At 43.7% G+C, this 18465-nt stretch overlaps 1 protein-coding gene across 1 annotated transcript in view; it reads left to right on the top strand.

The window, feature by feature from the left end:
* LOC122793313 (non-structural maintenance of chromosomes element 1 homolog) overlaps positions 1-18465 on the top strand; it is a 1211484-nt gene that overhangs the window by 768304 nt on the left and 424715 nt on the right. The window contains exon 5 of the mRNA XM_044061200.1: positions 7296-7442. Coding sequence (XP_043917135.1) covers positions 7296-7442 — 147 coding nt within the window. The remainder of the gene's footprint in view (positions 1-7295; positions 7443-18465) is intronic.

Genomic DNA, 18465 nt, shown 5'->3' on the forward strand with positions numbered 1-18465 from the left:
TGGAACACAGCCTTGAGCTACCAAGTGCACCTACAAGCTCAGTTCCTGCCAGGAAAGCTAAATTCACTGACAGATGACCTAAGCAGAAATCTCATGGACCTACACGGATGGAAACTGGAACCAAAGGTATTCAACCATTTGAGAAACAAGTCGAGGAATCCAGAGATAGACCTGTTTGCCTCCCCTCAGAACTACCAATTGGACAAATTCTGCACAAGGACTTCCCACAATCAAGCTTTGGAAAGTGGATGCCCTGTCCTTCACCTGGGAAAGCCTCTCAGTTTATGCCTTTCCCCCTCTGCCTGTCCTCTCAAGAGTTCTGCTAAAGATCAAACAGGACAAACCATGGACAATACTGATTGCACCAGACTGGCCACGCCAGCACTGGTACCCCCTCTTGTGCAGTGTGTCACTGCTGGAACCGTGGCACCTGCCTCAGACCCCTTCCCTGTTGTCCCAGCAGGAGGGCCCGATTCTGCACCTTCAGCTTCAAACCCTGAACCTTGCAGCCTGGCTGATTCCTTGAGCTCTCCAGTAGCATCCCTCAGTAAGCAGGTGCTAGATGTCATTCTGGAGGCAAGGAGGCCTAGTGCTAGAAAATCCTATGCTGAAAAGTGGAAAATAGACTGTTCCTGGAGCCAGACTCAGGGGATGGACACAATGGTGCCTAGCTTACCGCATATTCTTCAGTACTTATCAGAGATGCTCAACAAGGGCCTTTCCTTCTCGTCAATTAGAATTCATGCCTCTGCCATTTCAGCACATTATAATACTGAACCACCCATCTTTTCTCACCCCCTGCTAAAGCAATTTCTCAGAGTGGCCAAAAATTTAAGACCACCCAGGAGAGCCCCTACTCCAGCCTGGGACCTTAACTTTGTATTGGTAAAGCCCACTCTACCTCCTTTTGAGCCAGATGCAAATGCAGAGTTGAAATTCCTTTCTTGGAAAACGGCCTTCCTTCTAGCAATCACTTCAGCAAGAAGAGTGTCTGAATTACAGGCCCTCATGGCAGTGGAGCCCTTCATCATCTTCCATGCAGACAGGGTGTCCCTCAGGACCAGTCCTTCCTTTATGCCCAAGGTGGTGTCTGGTGTGGCCCTTAATCAGTCCATGCATTTGCCTACTTTTTTCCCTAATCCACAGAACAAAGGAGAAGGAATACTGCACTCTTTGGACGTGCACAAACAACATAGATTTTATTTGGACAGGACTAAGCCTCTCAGAAAATCTGAACAGCTGCTAGTTGGCTTTGCTGCAGGGGCAGAGGGGAAGGCCATCTCAAAGCAAACCATTTCTAAGTGGATAGCCCATTGCATTCATTTCTGCTATAAGCACCATGGAAAACCTACCGCACAGGGGATAAGATCACATTCCACCAGGGCTGCATCTATCTCTACAGCCTTTCTCAGAGGTGTCCCTACCAGGGACATCCTAGAAGCTGCTACCTGGAGCTCTGTACATACCTTCACCAAGCAGTACCACATGCCTATTTTTTCTAACTCCAGAGCTGGTTTTGCCACTGCAGTCTTGCAGGGCCTAATAGCTGGTCCTAATGCTCTCTGACTTCCTTCTCCCTTCCTTAGCTTTGGGAATTAACCTAGATGCAATGACTGCAACAGTGAAACACGAAGAACATAGTACAGTTGTGTACACTTACCATAAATGTAGATGTTTGAGTGTATTCAGTGTTGCAGTCCTGGTTACTCTCCCTCCAGCCCCCTGACTTCTCTTGGCTATACTTTTCTTCTTGTTTAGTGTATTTCAGCTTTCTGGTGTATTTGCTTTTTGTTGGAGGTGTAACCTAACATATAACTGCTTCCCATTATGGGGTGCACCTGACATCTGGGGCAAGAAAAACTGATGTAATGGCGTCTGCTGCATGTTTTATGCCCCTGACGACATGGAAAAAGAGACGGCATCCACCAAAGGGATCCAAGACTTTGATATTCAGGCTGGCTGAGGGCTACCTGCAGGCAGATAACCCAAATGTAATGACTGCAACAGTGAATGCACTCGAACATCTACATTTATGGTAAGTGTACACAACTGTACTTTTTCTAATAAAATATTCCATGCCCCCCCCCCCCCGGGATTCACCTTAACCTGCTCTAACACTACAAACCCAAAGGCAGGTTCTTGAATTGTTCAATGTCTAAAAAGAGCGTTTGTATCTTTGCACCTATTAATATAATAAAAAGGGTCCTATGACTATTTTACTGTGTCTGACGAAGGCCGGAGTTACTGGTCGAAAGTGCTTACTATTGTAATAAAGGCTAGTTTATTCCTAAGAACTGCACATTTTTTGTCTTAGTAGTTTTGGTGTTTTGTTGTGTTTTAACAGTTCCAGGTAGATTATCTTCAATGTCACTGGGGACTTGAGTCTTTCAGTGCGATCACTGCCCATCCATCAGTGCATGAAAGGGTTTTTTCTCAGTTTTGACTCCACCCTTATGCACTGGTCCATCAGAGTCTTTTAGCCCCCATCTTTGACCCTAAGGACAGAACAACTTTGAACTCCTCGAACTGATCCTTCATCAAGGTACTAAGGACAGTGCTGAATCCTCAGATACTTTCTGTAGGCCTGGACGGGGGGTTGTCAGTATAAAAGGAGAGGCATATTGATCCCCCTAAGAAATTGTTTACCCTGTACATAGACCTCAAAGAAAGGGAAGGTTTCCCTAGTACACCCTCAAGGACTCCCAATTTTGGGGACCTCCTAGAACTAATGTGGCAGAAGGGTACTTGCCCCACTGGCCCCCTCTTCTCCTGATGAGGAAGTGTTTGATGCATTCAGGGCTTGCTGCTTTACTTCCTGTGGTACTGCCTGCTGACTGTCTCATAGGAGTAGCATTGGAGAGGGCATAGTGAGGACCTAATGTGGTAATCCCAGATAAGCCAGACAAACCTCTCTCTCTTCTTTCAAAAATTGCTTTTGAGACAGCCCTCTGATTTTATTGTAGTTGTAGCTGCCACTAAAATGGAGTTCTCTGAGGAAAGCTCCACGATCCATCCTCAGAACAGGGAGTTCAGGATGATAGATCATTTAGGTAGTGAGCATATGCCTTGGGAACTTTCTTCCTCAGGGCGTTAAATTGCATAGCTCACTCATGTGGGGCTGGCTTTCTCTTCACCTGTACACCTGGCCAGACATCACACAAGACAAGTGGGTGAAGAGCATCATATTCAGAGGCTATGTCAAACCTTTCATTTCGATTCCCCAACAAGCTCGTCTATCTTTCCAGATGTTCCACCCTGCAAAAAGAATGTGACAGCTCAGGAGATTATTCAACTTCTTCAAAAAAAGAGCAATCCAAGAGTTCCGATCTGACAAGAAAGGATCCGGTGTCAGTTCAATATTCTTTTTAGTCCCAAAGAAAACACAGTACCTCAGGCCCATCCCAGATCTCAGCAGGCTAATTCTCTATGTCAAAAAGGCGAAATTTCAGATGGTCACAGTGCAGTCCATTCATCCTTTTTTTGGAACAGGCTGATGGGATGTGCTTGACAGACCTTCAGGATGCGTAATACCACTTAAAGATGCACAGGTGATCCAGAAAGTTCTTGCACTTCAGGCTGGGAGCCAGTCACTGCCCTTTAGCCTCACCACAATCCCCAAAGGTGTTCAAGTGCAGTAGTAGCAGCTCACTTGAGACTGCAAGGATTTCTGGTGTTTCCATATTTGGATGACTGGCTCATCACTGCTAAGACTAGGTATCAACTGTTGGAGGCAAGTGAAAAAGTTCTCCCAACATGCTGTTACCTGGGCATAACCATAAATTACGAAAAATCTCTCCTCGAGCCATCACAAACACTGGATTTCATATAGGGCTTCTTTAAACACAAAGACCACAATAGCCTCCCTTCCCCCACAAAGACTAGAGACAATCCGATTTCAAGTCATGAAAATAATTGACAACAGAGTACCAGCAAGATCAGTTCTTCAGGCACTGGGGTCCATGGCAGTGTCTAGAACGCTTGTCCCTGTGGCCAGATTTCACATGAAAATTTTACAATGGCTACTTGCAACACAGTGGTCCATGCTTTATCAACCAATGTCAATTGCAATCACCAGTGTATGCAAAATAGATCTCATGTGGTGGGTTCAGTTCGATCGAATTTTACATGGCTGTCCATTCATTCCCACTCAGCCTGAGGCCAGAGTGACCATGGATGCTTTCCAGTTAGGGTGTGTGGGGAGGGGGTGTATTCTCTGGGGAGGATGGTCCAAGGCACTTGGTCCTCAGTATAAGCTAATTTGTACATCAACGTCCTAGAGATGAGAACAGTGCTTTTAGCGTTGCTGGCCTTCTGGTATGCTCTCCCCCTGGGAACAGTTGCAATTCAAATGGACAATGTGTCAATAGTTTCATATATCAACAAACAAGAAGGAACCAGGGCCTACACATTGTGTCGAGACTGTCGGAGAGAGTGGCAGTAGGTGATCTCATCCAACCGTTTTCTCATAGCAATACACATTCTGGGGAAGTCCAGTGTAATAGCAGACAAACTGAGCAGGTGCATACTTGTATTTCATGAGTAGTCCCTCAATCAGAAAGTGTCGGAAGAGATATTCCAAAGATGGGGTCAGGCATGCTGAGACTGGTTTGCCTTTCTCCTAAACAACAAGTGCAACAACTATTTTTCCCTGATCTCCAAACAGGGGGAGATACCGAGGGATGCTCTTCTTCATAGTTGGCCCCCTGGTCACCAATTCCATTAATTCCCAAGTTCCTACAGAAAGCAATCAGGTTTAAGAGCACAGTTATCCTCATTGTACCTTATTGGCCTTGACAGATTTGGTTCCCTTTCCTTTGGCCTCACCTAATTTAACAGCCTTGGATTCTGGATCCAAGTCCAGATCTCCTGTCCCACACGACAGGCATGCTTCATCCAGACATTGCAAATCTCAAGCCGACAGCTTGGCTTCTCCAATTTCATTAGTAGCCAGACAACCTTTGCTCCCTTCCCCTGTCTAGAACATACTGTTGTCTTCTCATAAACCTTCTACACAAAACCTTTACTCCAGTAAATGGAAGAGATTTGCACATTGGGTGCTCCAGAATATTCACGATATTGTACAGTTTTTGGCTTTGCTTTTCAATGAAGGGGCTATGGCTTCCACGATCTGAGTCCAGTTAGCAGCTATATCAGTCTTTCACATTGGTTTTTAAGGCTCCTTGATTGCTCCTTATATACTTTGTAAAGCCTTTTTGAGGGGTACTCTTCTCTTAAAGCCTTCTTACAAAGATCCTACTCCTCCTTGGGACCTGAATTTGGTGTCGCAAGCAACCACTGAATCTCCCTTTGAACTAGCTAATGATTGCGATATTAAGTTCCTGTCTTGGAAAACTATTTTCTTAGTGGCAGTAACTTCTGCCAGAAGGATTTCAGAAATTTAAGCCTTGTCTTCTAAACCACCATACCTAATTTTTCACAAAGATAGAGTCTCGCTCAGAACCAATCCCCATTTTCTACCTAAGGTGGTTTCAGAGACCAATATCAAGGAATGTATTAATTTGCTAGTGTTCTTCCCTATCTTTTCTAACAAAGGTGAATGTTGCTTGCATTTGCTAGATGTTCACAGACAGATAAGATTCTGTCTTCACAGAACAAAAGATTTCAGGAAGTTGGACTGGACCAATTATTTGTTTCTGTCTTGCATACCAGACTGGGAAAACCTGTGAACAAAGTGACTAGCCAGATGGCTCACTGATTGCATTTCATTCATCAGTACCAAACCCTTGTGAGTCCATTCAACCAGGGTCGTAGCAACATCAGCTGTATTCCAGTCTAGAGTTTCCATGGATGAGCTGCAACTTGGGCTTCTGCCCTTACCTTTATTACTCATTACAAAAAGTCCACCCAGGATATAAAGTAGCTGGGGACTCTGTCCCGCAGGTTGAGGAAAGAATGAAAATTGACAGCATCTGATATGGAACGTTATGGTGAGTACATAACTTCTTTCTGTGTTGTCCATTTTCATTCTTCCTCAAATCCCACCCTCCAACCCCCATCCTTGATTTCTAGAACAATGGGTGATAAAATGGATTATTACCGTTTTTTTTCTGATGTAATTTTGCAGTTCCAGATATCATCTCTTTGAAAGCCTTTGTCTGTTTCTATCTGCAAACTCGATCTGAAGTAATTGGGATAGGTGCATTGTGGCTAAGCGATGAGCTTGAGAGTTTTTTGTTCACACGAGCTATTGTAGCGGCCAAGTCAATTCGAGGATCAGAACCGAACCCACAGGTTGAGGAAGAATGAAAATGGACAACACAGATGGGGCGTTATGGTGAGTACATAACTTCTTTTTTTATAAGATTGATTTCATCTTCCATGGTCTTCAGAAATTTCTCTGTAGATGACATTTGTGCTGCAACAACATGATCAACAGTGCATACCTTTTTAAACACTACATACTTGAGGTAACATCAAGATCTAAGGCTTCCTTCAGATTTTTCATTCTTAGGGGTATCCTACCATGATGCCACTCAGGAAGGAAGCAGCTGGGGATTCTATTCCGTTAGTCAAGGCGAATGGAGAGGATAATACAAGATGTAAAATTAATATACTTAGCGTAACGATCGATCTTTATTGTCTCTCTCGCTCTCTCTCTCTATTTGTTCATAAAAACAATGTTCCTGAATAGAGTCAGTAGACCTAAACTTGAAGTCTTTCTGTAGGCCTCCTCAGTACCATATTATCTGATGGGAACAGACTCAGTCTGAGGAGAGAAGTAGGGATGTACTGCATTATGGGAGAGAGGACGACCTTGAGTGCTGGAGGAGTTGAGTGGAAAGTTGCTGGTTTGGATCTGCCACAAAGGATGATAACCCATCAGACAGAGAGGGATAATAAGGATCTATCACTGTGATAAATATGTAACTTTTGCTTTTGTTGCACTGTTTTTATTTTGAGGATTTTATTTGTAAAATATCTGTGTGTGTGTGTGTCTGTGTGTGTGTATATATATATATATATATATATATATATATATATATATATATATATATATATATATATATATATATATATACACACACACACATCTATATGTGTGTGTGTGTGTATATATAATATACATATCCAGTGGAACCGTAACCTGTTCTGTATTAACCAGCCTGTGGAATTCCTGTTGCTTCAGTGTGTCAAACAGCCACGTTTCTAGTATGTAATAAACAGTTGTAAACAGATGAGTACTTCTGACTGCCTCGTTCTATCTGATTCTGTTCATGTTCACGTACACATAAGTAGTACTTTATGCTTCTAATATCTGATGGCTTCTTCTTCAGATGGATCTTATTGTAACATCAGAAAATGGCTTTGCCTCATCCACGGATATTCTGAACCTTGCAGATCAGCTTCAGACAAAAAAAATGAAGAAAAAGGAAGTAGAACAGGTTCTTCATCACCTAGTACAGGACAGTTGGCTGAGTGAGGTAAGTGATGTTATTTCAAGTATACAAGAAGGTACTCAGAAAGATAGTAAAGCATATTTTATTTGCATTTGAGAAGCAATTGAAGATGTGAGGGAAAATCTTCACTTTTGGAATTGAGCAGAGTATTTCTGATGGCAGTCTGGTGATAAAATTGCAGTGACCTACACTTGATATTCATGCCAGTCTGAGGGCACACACTGTTGGCAGTAAGTTTTCCATTAGCTGTGAGTAGTAAAGATATTCAGAGCTGAAGTTAAGGACCCTCCTCAGATTTTCTCTAACTGAAGGTGGGCACTGCTATTGTTGGTGGTCTTGATGCAGAGAAGGCATTTGATAGTCAGCTGGGATTTTATGAGTAGGGCAATGGTAGCATTTGCATTTCCTGATAGAATAATGGGGTTAATCAGGAAGGTATATGAAGGCTTAGATACTAGAATTAAGGTGTGTGCATGTTGGACGGGGTCCTGTCTAACAAGTTGTGTGTGAGCAGAGGATCCAGGCAGATGTTTTGGTGCGTATTACAAAGTCGTTGTTGTTTGCTTTATACTGAGAGACACTGGCAAAGAAAATAAAGGGCTGACAAATTCAAGGATATAACTGATACAGTAATCAAGAAAAAAAAATAACCTTATTTGCAGATGGTATTATTCTGTACTAGATATTCAGTGCTATGGAACATTTTGAAACAGTTTCTGTTTTTTTTCAGGAGATAAAACAAATGAAGATAAAACAGGGGCTGTCCCACATATGAATTGGCTCAGCAGTACCAAACTGTATGGGGACATAACCTGTTAAAGAGGAAGTGGGCCTTTACCACCATTGAGTACCTTTCTTTGTCTGGAAGATCACAAAGACTAAGGGAGATCCCTCAACCATTGCATAGTCTTATGTCCTCCAAAGGTACTGGCCAAGTCATTCAGGATATCTAATCCCTTGTCCTAGCATTTGCAGTGCTGACTATGGATGCCCATTGAAGGTTGACAGTTCTTTAAGTTTGTCCAAGCCTGAAGAACTGTCACAGATAGCTAGTGGATTCTCACTGTGGTCTTGATTGGCCACATCTTGTAGATCTTAGGTTCCCCACTAGGAAGGAATGTTTTCAGAGACCATAATCTTTGGATAGCTCTTGTGACATGGCCAGACTCTATTCCTCAAACGGGCAAAAATGCCATCTCTGCCCTGGGATAATAAGGCTCAGGGTAGTGTCACTGCCAGAAGGTTCCATGCCCAGTGCATGTATATATATATAGCTTTTAATCGCTGACAGGTATTCTCCATCTTGGGGTTCCACCTGGGTTTGGTTGGTATTTTCTCCTTTGTAAAATTAATAGGGAGGTGATTAACAATATTGAAATGTGCATTAAAATATTCTATGATATCCAGCTATGCCAAGTGAAGTCTTTACTTGCTTCTTTTATGGGGCACTTGGTCATTTTTTTGCTCTCTCAACATTTGTTTTCTCTTTGTACCAGAATGGTCCCTTTGTCTGTGATATATTACCCTTAATCATCCTGGGCTTACTTTTATAGATGTTGACTGTGAGCCATGCTTATTGGATGGAATCTAAAACAGCCTGAACTTTGTGCAGATTCAATCCCCAATCTTCCAGATGAACTATAATATCATTCAGGTACATTGCAGACTTCAGGCTATGGAGATTAAACACTGTGCCCATTAAGTGCTGAAATTTGGCTGGTGCCCCAAGAAAGCCAAATTGAGTAACTATTGAAATTGTCTGGGGTTGAAAATTTAGTTTTTTTCTTTGGTCTTATCCATTAATGAGTTTTGTCAATAGCTTTTTGCATCTAGGGTGATCAAGAATCTAGCTTTTCCTAACTAAATCGGTCTCTATATGGTGGTCACAGGGCACCTTCTTGCAAAGGAAGAACTTCATTACCTCCTGTTTTTGGGGGTTTAGATAGTCTCTCTTCTATCACCAACTTATGTACAGACGAGAGCCCTTGTTTTTTCTACAATTTCTAATCTCAGTAACCAGATTGACTAAGGCTGTCTCTGCCTCTATATAATTTAAAATGTTTCAGAATATTTGCATGGTATATTTGCTGTTGGTGTTTTTATCCATTTGTTTAACTTTCTTTTTACAGCCTGAGTCCTGCCACTTTGCCAAAAATGTATTTTTGGCCGAAGGTATTAAAACTAAAACCATGTACCATATCTGTAATTTCCGCTTTATGCTGCCTATGTTATGTACTTCATGTTTGGCTTAGTTTTTGCCCTCTGTGCGTGCTCATAGGCACTTGAAATTACAGCTTTTAACCTATCATAAAGGGAAATATTTTACTGCAATGCAGTTTTAAAGGCAGTCCCCCTCCTCTTCCTATGCTTCTTTAGCAGTACCTAATAATCCTGTAGAGTGTCTCCTATACAGAAATTCAGAGACTGAATCCTCCGGAAACCTGATGCAGCAACAGTAGATCCCATTTTTTGTCATCTTATTGTATCCCTTTTCTTAATTCGTACTTTAAAGTCCTGTTAAATGGTTCCACCAAGCTGTCAGTTTAAAGGTAGCATAAGCTTTGACATGAGTTTGTGTCCCAAGCATAGTCGGTCTCCTTTTATTATCTTCTGGCTATAGCCATAAGGTGGCAGTATGTTTTAGTTACATTAATTATGACCTTACTGATTTGCTGTTAGCAAAAGTCCACTCATGAAACTTTTGTGCTTTAGTTTCTGTAATGACCCCGCCCATACGAGCAGGCACAGGTTTACTTTTTTGTAATCCTAACAACCTGTGCCCATCATATCCATAAAGGTATAGAGAGGAATCCCTGGTGTATTGTGTAGCTAGTATCTGAGTCAACTCATCCCAATACCAGGCTTTCTTACTAACAATTTTCTTACATATATGTGCCACATTGAAGGACTATCTGACCACAGTGGCAATGTGGTGGTCAAAAGAGAGGTTGCTGCCAACCTGTGTTACCAGATCTCTTATAATGCTTTCTGTGTTCATTGGACTACCATCGATGTGGTAATTCATGGGTACCGGGTTTTTCCCAAAGGGGGTGACGATAAATTTTTGGCACTGAGCTTAAGGCCATGGTTCTGACACCAGTCGTTTGTCTCAGTGAGGCCTTTCTGTAGGATGTCAGTATGACTTGGGGAGTTAATAATAGCTCCCAACTTGCAATCATCTGTGAACTTTGTCAGCTAGAGTCTCTTTGTGTTGGCCTGGACTTCAGAGAAGTAGATTTCAAGCAGGAGAGGACACAGGACCAAACCCTGTGGGACTCCACTCGTGACTGGTCAGCAGTCTGACTTGGAGTCAGCTACTTTCACACTGTGGATTCTATCTGTGAGCCAGTTTGCAACCCACCTAATGATATAGGGGTTGATGCCTAGCTTAGTGAGTTTTTCTATGATTCCTGAGTGGGGAATGGTATCAAAGGCCTTGGCCAGATCAAGGTAGGCTGTATGAACCACCTTGCCTTCATCCACAGCTCTGGTGACTGACTCAGAGAAGTCGACCAGATTGAGCAAGCATGATCTATCCTTCACAAAACCAAACTGTGTGGGATCCAGAGTTTGGAGATTCCCTATATCCTTGTTTATTAGGTCCATGATGATGCGTTCCATAACTTTGCATATCAGACTCATCAGGCTAATGGGGTAATAGTTCCCAGCATCTGTAGCCACTCCTCCTTTGTGGAGAGGGATGACTGTAGCAGTGTGCCATTGGGTAGGAACAGAGCCTGAGTTGAGGCTGTTATTGAACAGAGCACACAGGTGAGGTGCCAGATCACTCTGTAGTTCATGTAGAACACAGCCAGGGATATTGTCAGGTCCCATAGAAGCTGTATTCATGGCCTTGGACAGTGCTGCTTTAACCTGTGCAGCAGTAATACTGGGTGCCTTGCAATCTACTGGTATTGTGATTCTTTGGGGGGAGGGAGTTAAAGTTGGCACTGAATATGTCGGCCAGTATGTTGTCAATATATGTTGGCTCAGTATAGGAGGTACCATTGTGCAGTAGCTCAGAGCAAATCTGGGTGTTGCCATGGAAATTCTTTACATAGGTATAAAAGGCCTTATGGTTGTCTTTACTCTCTGCTGCCATTCTGTTTTCATAGCTAGCTTTAGAGGATTTGATGAGGGATCTCAACATTTTGTTGAGGGTGATAAGGAAGTTTTTTCAGTCTTGGGACTTCACCTTGTTCCGCATTAGTTTCCTCCTTCTGTTGTAGAGATTGTTTATGGCAGGAGACCACCAGATTGGCTTCTTTTTTTGAGGAAAGCATCTGGGTTCTATTGGGTACGGCAAGATCCATACCTTTGTGTACGTGGTCGTACAGTGCATTAGTGTATGATCTGGTGGTCATGCAGCTATTCTCTATTTGCATGGGTGCCGCGAAATTGGCCACCTCTGTTTTTAGGAGCCCAAAGTTAGCTTTGGAGAAGTTTTTCATGGTGGCTACCTTTGCAGGGGGGGTTGGGTTTCCAAGTTGATTAGTTTGTGGTCGGCTGTAACCAGGGAGGAGTTGACTATTGATGTAGAGCAACTGTCACCCATGTTAGTAATGACCAGGTCAAGGATGTTGCTACCTCTAGTGGGGGTAAGAACGAAGCTGGTCCAGGGCATTGGAATTAATGAATTCCAGGAAACATTGAGCAAGTGCATTGATACAGGAGTAGATTTTCCAGTTAATGGATAGGTAGTTGAAGTCACCCAGTATGAGAGTGTTAGGCAGGACCCTAATATTTTCCGGGGGGCTTAGGAACGTGGAGTGTGAGTCTTGGGACATGGTTGGGGACCTATAGCAGGCTACGAACTGAATTGCTGTCTTACCCAGTGTTAGCTGCACTTGAAGCATCTCTGATGCATTATGTTGGGCTGCCACTATGGAGTAGTGCGCTTCCTTTATGAATATGGAAACACCACTGCCTTTGGAGCTTCGGTCCAAGTTCTGGGGCCGAAAGGTGTGGAATGAATTATAGCCTGGTAGTGTAGGGGGTGCTTTCTGCTGCCTTAAACGAGGTCTCTGTTACAGCACAAATGTCGATGTTCTCCATTTTAAGGAGTGCTTCAAACGAGTGCATTTTGAGATTTAGACTTGTAGCATTGAGCAGCATGACCCTCAGATTGCATTTGTTTGTAGCTGTTACAGTGGTAATTTGGTCTTTGGAACACTGCCTAAAAAAGTCACTATAGGGGTGGCAAAAGCCTTGGCCAGTATCCGGAAGCCCGGGGGTGACAGATTCAGGCCATCTCTAGCAAAGCATTGAGGTCTGTCAGTCTTGTCATCCCAGGCAGACAGATAATGGATCCCCTTAGAATGACAACAGAAACTTAGCCAGTTGTTGACATCAATCATTTTATGCTTGTACTGTGGTATCATTTTGGGTGATGGTAGGATGCTGCTTAGCTAGGATCATACCTGCCTGGGGCTACATAATCTGGGATCTCCTCCATGTCTCTTTTCATATAGCCCAGGGTGGTACATCTGAGGTCATTCACACCCACATGTATAATGACAGAGTCATATTTGGTACCTGTTGCTGAAGGACCTGAGTGCGTGCTTTATGTGGTGGATCCTGGCACCTGATAGGCAGCTGACTGTTACTGCTTAATCAACCTAGTGAGTGGGACATCAGTGTTGCCTCACTTTCGATTCACTTATGACAAGTGTGTTGGGCATGCTGTTTTGCCTTAGGGGCTTTGGTTGAATGGCGCACTGTTTTAGGAGAGTTGTGTGTCTCATGATTAGTGTTGTGTTGTGGTGGTTGAGTGCAATTCTGATTTGGAGGTCTCAACTGTTTGGGTAGATTTTTATTGAGAACCTCCACAAAGGTGGGTGTGTGGTTTGTGTTTTTTGTTTTTATGTGAAGGCAGTGCTGCTGTGTGTTCTGAAGGGCTGTGTGTTACATGTGGTGTGGTGCAAGTGTTGACCACCTCCTCTTGACCAGTCTTGGCTGGAGAGTGTGTGGCTTCCAATTTGGATATTTAAGTGCATCTCTTGCAAGTCTGAGTGTTTGGAGGTAAGAGGAGAGGGTTGTCAGTGTGCGTGAGGCAGTTGCTACATTGCCTCAGGATGCCTGAGTTCACCAGGTTAATAGGAGAAAGCACAGGGAACTGACCTTTAGACATGCCTGGAGGGGAGTGCATTAATAATAAGTACTGGAGCTGTTTCCTTGTAGAACGTGTAGTGCTGGTATCACTTTTGTGTGCTACAATAATTGCTACAAGAGGTCTGGTGAAGTGCTAGACTAATAACCTAGTAAAAGTGCAGGAGAGGAAAGAACTAGTATATCTAAGGGAAAAATTGAAGTATACCCATCATTGGTGAGATCAGATCATAAACTAATCTCACTGGAAGTCCACATCCCGCCTCCACCCCAGATAAAAAAGACCACAGTGAAGAACTTCTCAAAAGCCGACTTCACACTTCTAAAGACTGGTGTGGTCTCTTTCAAGGCCCCCGAGCCTGCGGAAACCATTACCCAAACCGCTGAATCACTTACAAATGCCTTCTACCAGCACCTCCAGGACTGCATGGATCAGGCAATCCCAAACAAAACAAAGACTCTTTGTACCAAAGGCAAGCGTCCAGTCTGGTGGACCCCAGCCATAAAAAAGCTCTACAACAAAAGGAAGAAGCTACTACTAGATAGAGCAAAATCCGTAAAAGGGAAGACACCCTTGATCATTATAAGTAAAAAAACTAAGATCTCTCATAAAATCATCAAAGGCAAATTTTGGGAGAAAAATCGCTAAGGATTCAAAAGACAATCATAAGGCCTTTTTTAGCTATGTTAGAAACCTGGGAGGAAACTCCCAGATATCCTCAGAATTAGTTCAAAATGATGTAAAAATCACTGAACCTACAGACATTGCCAACATACTGGCTGACAGGTTCAGTGCAAATTTCTCCCCCCTCCCCCCCAAAAGGAGAGATATCTATACCAGAGGATTGTAGCCCCCCAAACATCTCAAATGCTCAGGTGAGAACTGCTCTCTCCAAGGCGAAAAACACAGCATCCATGGGACCAGATGGTGTCCCCGGTTGTGTGCTCCACGAACTCAATGAGGAATTAAACCTGCAGTTAGGGCAGCTGTTTAATCTTAGCCTCACCTCAGGATACGTACCCAAGGAGTGGCGTACGGCAACGGTGGTCCCACTCCACAAAGGTGGTGCCTCCACCGACCCTGGAAAAGTACAGTTTTGTACCTACCATAAATGTAGATGTCCGAACTGGATAGCATCTGCAGTCATAACAAATGGGTTGTCCTGTCATCAGGCAGCCCTTCGGACGGCCGGATTCCAAAGTCTGGGTCCGGCTTCGGCTGATGTCGCACTTCACTCGACGTCATCTCTGCTGATCTTCGGGTATAAAGGCATCAGCCGACGCCATTTTCCTCAGTGTTTCTTGCCCCAGATGCCAGTTGCCCTCTTGGAAGGTTAAATTTTGGATAAATGCCAATGTTTCCAAAAAAATAGAAGGCAAACACAAAAAATAAGCATGTATGTACATATATATACAAACAAATACACCATAAGAAACTCCCCCCCCAGCTAGCTATTAGGAGGGTAAATACCCTAGGAGTACCACAGAGGGGAAGGAGGGTGGGTAATCCTGACTGCAGATGCTATCCAGTTCGGACATCTACATTTATGGTAGGTACAAAACTGTACTATGTCCTTCATGGATGCATCTGCAGTCATAACAAATGGGTAGAATACCATAGCCAAACTAGGGGTGGAGGAAGAAAGATTATGGTGTAGTTAGGATCCCTTGCAGTACAGCAGTAGCAAACCCTGCTCGGGATCCAGAGTATAGAGGTAAATTATAATGCTTGGCAAATGTATGCACGGAGGTCCAAGTAGCCGCCTCAATAATGTCCTTGGTTGCCACTCCTCGTAAGAAAGCTGTGGTAGTGGCTGTAGCCCTTGTAGAATGAGGTCTTATGTTCTGTGGAATTGGTTTTCCATGGTAGGAGTAACAGAATCTTATGCAATTTCCTATCCATTTGGAGATTGTCTGTTTGGAAATTGCTTTTCCTTCCCTTCCTGTTGCATAAGCTACTAAGAGCTGGTCAGTTTTTCTGTTACTTTTGGTTCTGTCCAGGTAGTAGCGTAACTGCCTATGTACATCCAAGGTATGCAGCAGTCTTTCCCCCCTGTTCTGTGGATTGGGAAAGAAGGTAGGTAGGTGGATTGCCTGGTTTAAAGACACTCTGGATACCACCTTAGGCATAAATGTAGGATTAGTTCTCATGGACACCCTATCTTGATGGAAGATTAGGAAGGGTTGCACTGCCATTAAGGCCTGTAGTTCCGAAACCCTCCTTGCTGAGGTAATTGCCAGCAGGAAAGCAGTTTTCCATGACAGGTGTTGCAGATCTGCTGTTGCTGCTGGTTCAAACGGAGGGAGTGTCAACTTTTCTAGCACCAAGTTCAAGTCCCATGCTGGTAATGGTGGTTTCCTAGGAGGTTTTACATTCTTGATCCCTCTGAGGAACTGTCTGAGTAGAGGATGCGAAAAGACAGGTGGCTCGAAGCTGTATTCTGCTGAAATAGCTGATGCATGTATCTTGATGGAGGAATAGGACAGGCCTGTATGTAGAAGCTCTGCCAAGTACTCCAGAATGTTAGCAATATCTATGTTCGACACATCTTTTCCTCTTTCAGTACTCCAAATGACAAACCTTTTCCATTTTCCTGCATAGTTCCTTCTTGTTGAAGGTCTGCGGGCTTCAAGGATAATGTCTTTAACCCTTTGGGAAAGGTCTGGGTTAGTTGCTGCTATGTGATGTTCCAGGCAGTCAGTTGCAAGGTTTTTAGATTTGGATGCATGATGTTGTAGTTGTTCTGAGTTAACATCAAAGGCATCAGGGGTATTGACCACATTCTCTCCCGAGACATGCTCCTCAGCAATGGGTACCAGTGTTGTCTTGGCCAATTCGGAGCTATCAGGATTATCCTTGGACGTTCCTCTTTGATTTTCAGTAGTACCTTGTGCATCAAGGGAAGAGGTGGAAATGCATATGCTGTCAGGCCTTTCCAGCTGAAGGATAGAGAGTCCACCTTCCATGCAAGTGGGTGGAATGTCCTTGTGCAGAATTTTTTGAGCTTTTGATTGAGTGGGGATGCGAATAGATCTATTTGTGGCATTCCCCATTTCTTTGTGATGGCCTTGAAGATGTCCGGGTGTAGCATCCATTCGTGAGCATCCGAGGTGGTTCTGCTTAACATGTCTGCTAGGGTGTTCTCTTTTCCCGGCACAAATATTGCCTGTAACTGGATGTTGTAGCTGAGAGCCAGATTCCAAAGGTCCAAAGTCATTCTGCATAGGGGTATGAATGAGTGCCTCACTGTTTGTTGATGTACCACATGACTGTGGTGTTGTCTGTCCTTATCATCAAATGGCCTTCTTTGAGGAATGGTCTGAATTTTTGGATTGCCAGTTTTACTGCCAGCATTTCTTTTTGGTTTATGTGTAGGTGCAGCTGGTCTTGAGTCCACAATCCTTGTATGCATTTGTCCAGCATGTGCGTCCCCCCCATCCTAGGTCTGAGGCGTCCGTTGTGATGGTTTGGCTTGCTCGAAAGTTGTGGAAGGGTAAGCCTGGGTTTGACTGGCATGCTTGAGCCCACCATAGGAACTCCTGTTTTAGGCATGGGATTAGTGGGATTTCTGTTTCTAAGCTGTGCCTGTGCTGAGACCATAAATTCTTTAGGTACCACTGTAGCTTTCTCATATGCAGTCTGGCATGTGGGACCAAGATTATGCATGAAGCCATGAAGCCCAAGGCCTGCAGAACTTTTCTTGCTGTTAGTTTGTTCTGCTTTGTTAATGCCAAGAAGTAAAGAGGAAGTTCTTTTTGTTTTTCTGCAGTTAGGAATGCCATCTGTTTTACTGTGTCCAATTCAGCCCAAGAATGTTCTTGTTTGGGATGGTATCAGCCGTGACTTTTGTAAATTGACTGTGTATCCCAGGGCTTGTAGCAAGTAAATGACCCTTTGTAAATCTGCTGTCAGCTTGCTTTTGTTGTCCGCTTGTAACAGGCAGTCGTCCAGGTATGGATAAATTTGGATTCCTGTAGTCTGCAGTGGCGATTACTGATGCCAGGCATTTTGTGAATACTCTGGGCAGTAGATAAGCCAAAGGGCAATGCTGAGAATTGATAATGCTCTGATCCTGCAAGAAATCTGAGGTATCTTCTGCAATTTGGTCGAATGGGGACGTGCAGGTATGCCTCCTTGAGATCTAGAGTTACCAGCCAACACTCCTTGCCCAGCATGGGAAGAAGTTGCTGTAGGGTCAGCATTTTGAATTTTGGGACAATGATGTATGTGTTTAAGGCGGACAGGTCGAGAATAGGTCTCCAACTTTTCTCTTTTCTTGGTACTAGGAAGAGTCTGGAGTAGAATCCTTTGCCCTGTTCTGTTATTGGTACTCTTTCCACAGCTCTCATCTTTGTTAATTTTGCTATCTGCTGTAGAGCTTCTATTTTTTGATTTGGAGGTAGGTTTGGCATTCCTCTTTTTACTGGCAAGGTGTGGAAGTGGAACCGGTAGCCTTGGTCTATGGTTTGCAAAATCCACTTGTCTTTGTGATATAGTGCCAATTTTTCGAAAATAAGGCTAACTTTCCGCCTAAAGGTGCTGCTATTTGCTCCCTGGTAGGCGGTGTCAGAGCCAAGTCACTGTGATTGTCCTGTTGCAGTGGCAGTGGTTGTGTCTGTGCCTCGGTTATTGCCTTGCCACTGTCGTCCTCTGTAGGCACCTCCTCTGTATTGATTTCTGCCTCTAGAGCGTCTATTCCTGCCCCTTTGGGATTTTGTGGAGTCTGGAAAGGACCAATTTTTGGCAGGCCAGTTCCTGCTAAACCTTGTGGGCTGAACCTGTAAGAAATCTTTAACTGTTTGTACAGATTTTGCCTTTTCTTCCATTTTCTTCATTACTTGCTGGGCAGGTGTACCAAATAGACTGGCCTTATCCATAGGAGCATCTAACAGTTTTGCTTTAACATGATCCGGTAAGACCTGCTCTTTCAACCATGCA

The sequence above is a fragment of the Protopterus annectens genome, chromosome 2.part0, assembly GCF_019279795.1.
Source record: "Protopterus annectens isolate FY-2018-M chromosome 2.part0, PAN1.0, whole genome shotgun sequence".
NCBI lineage: Eukaryota > Metazoa > Chordata > Ceratodontiformes > Protopteridae > Protopterus > Protopterus annectens.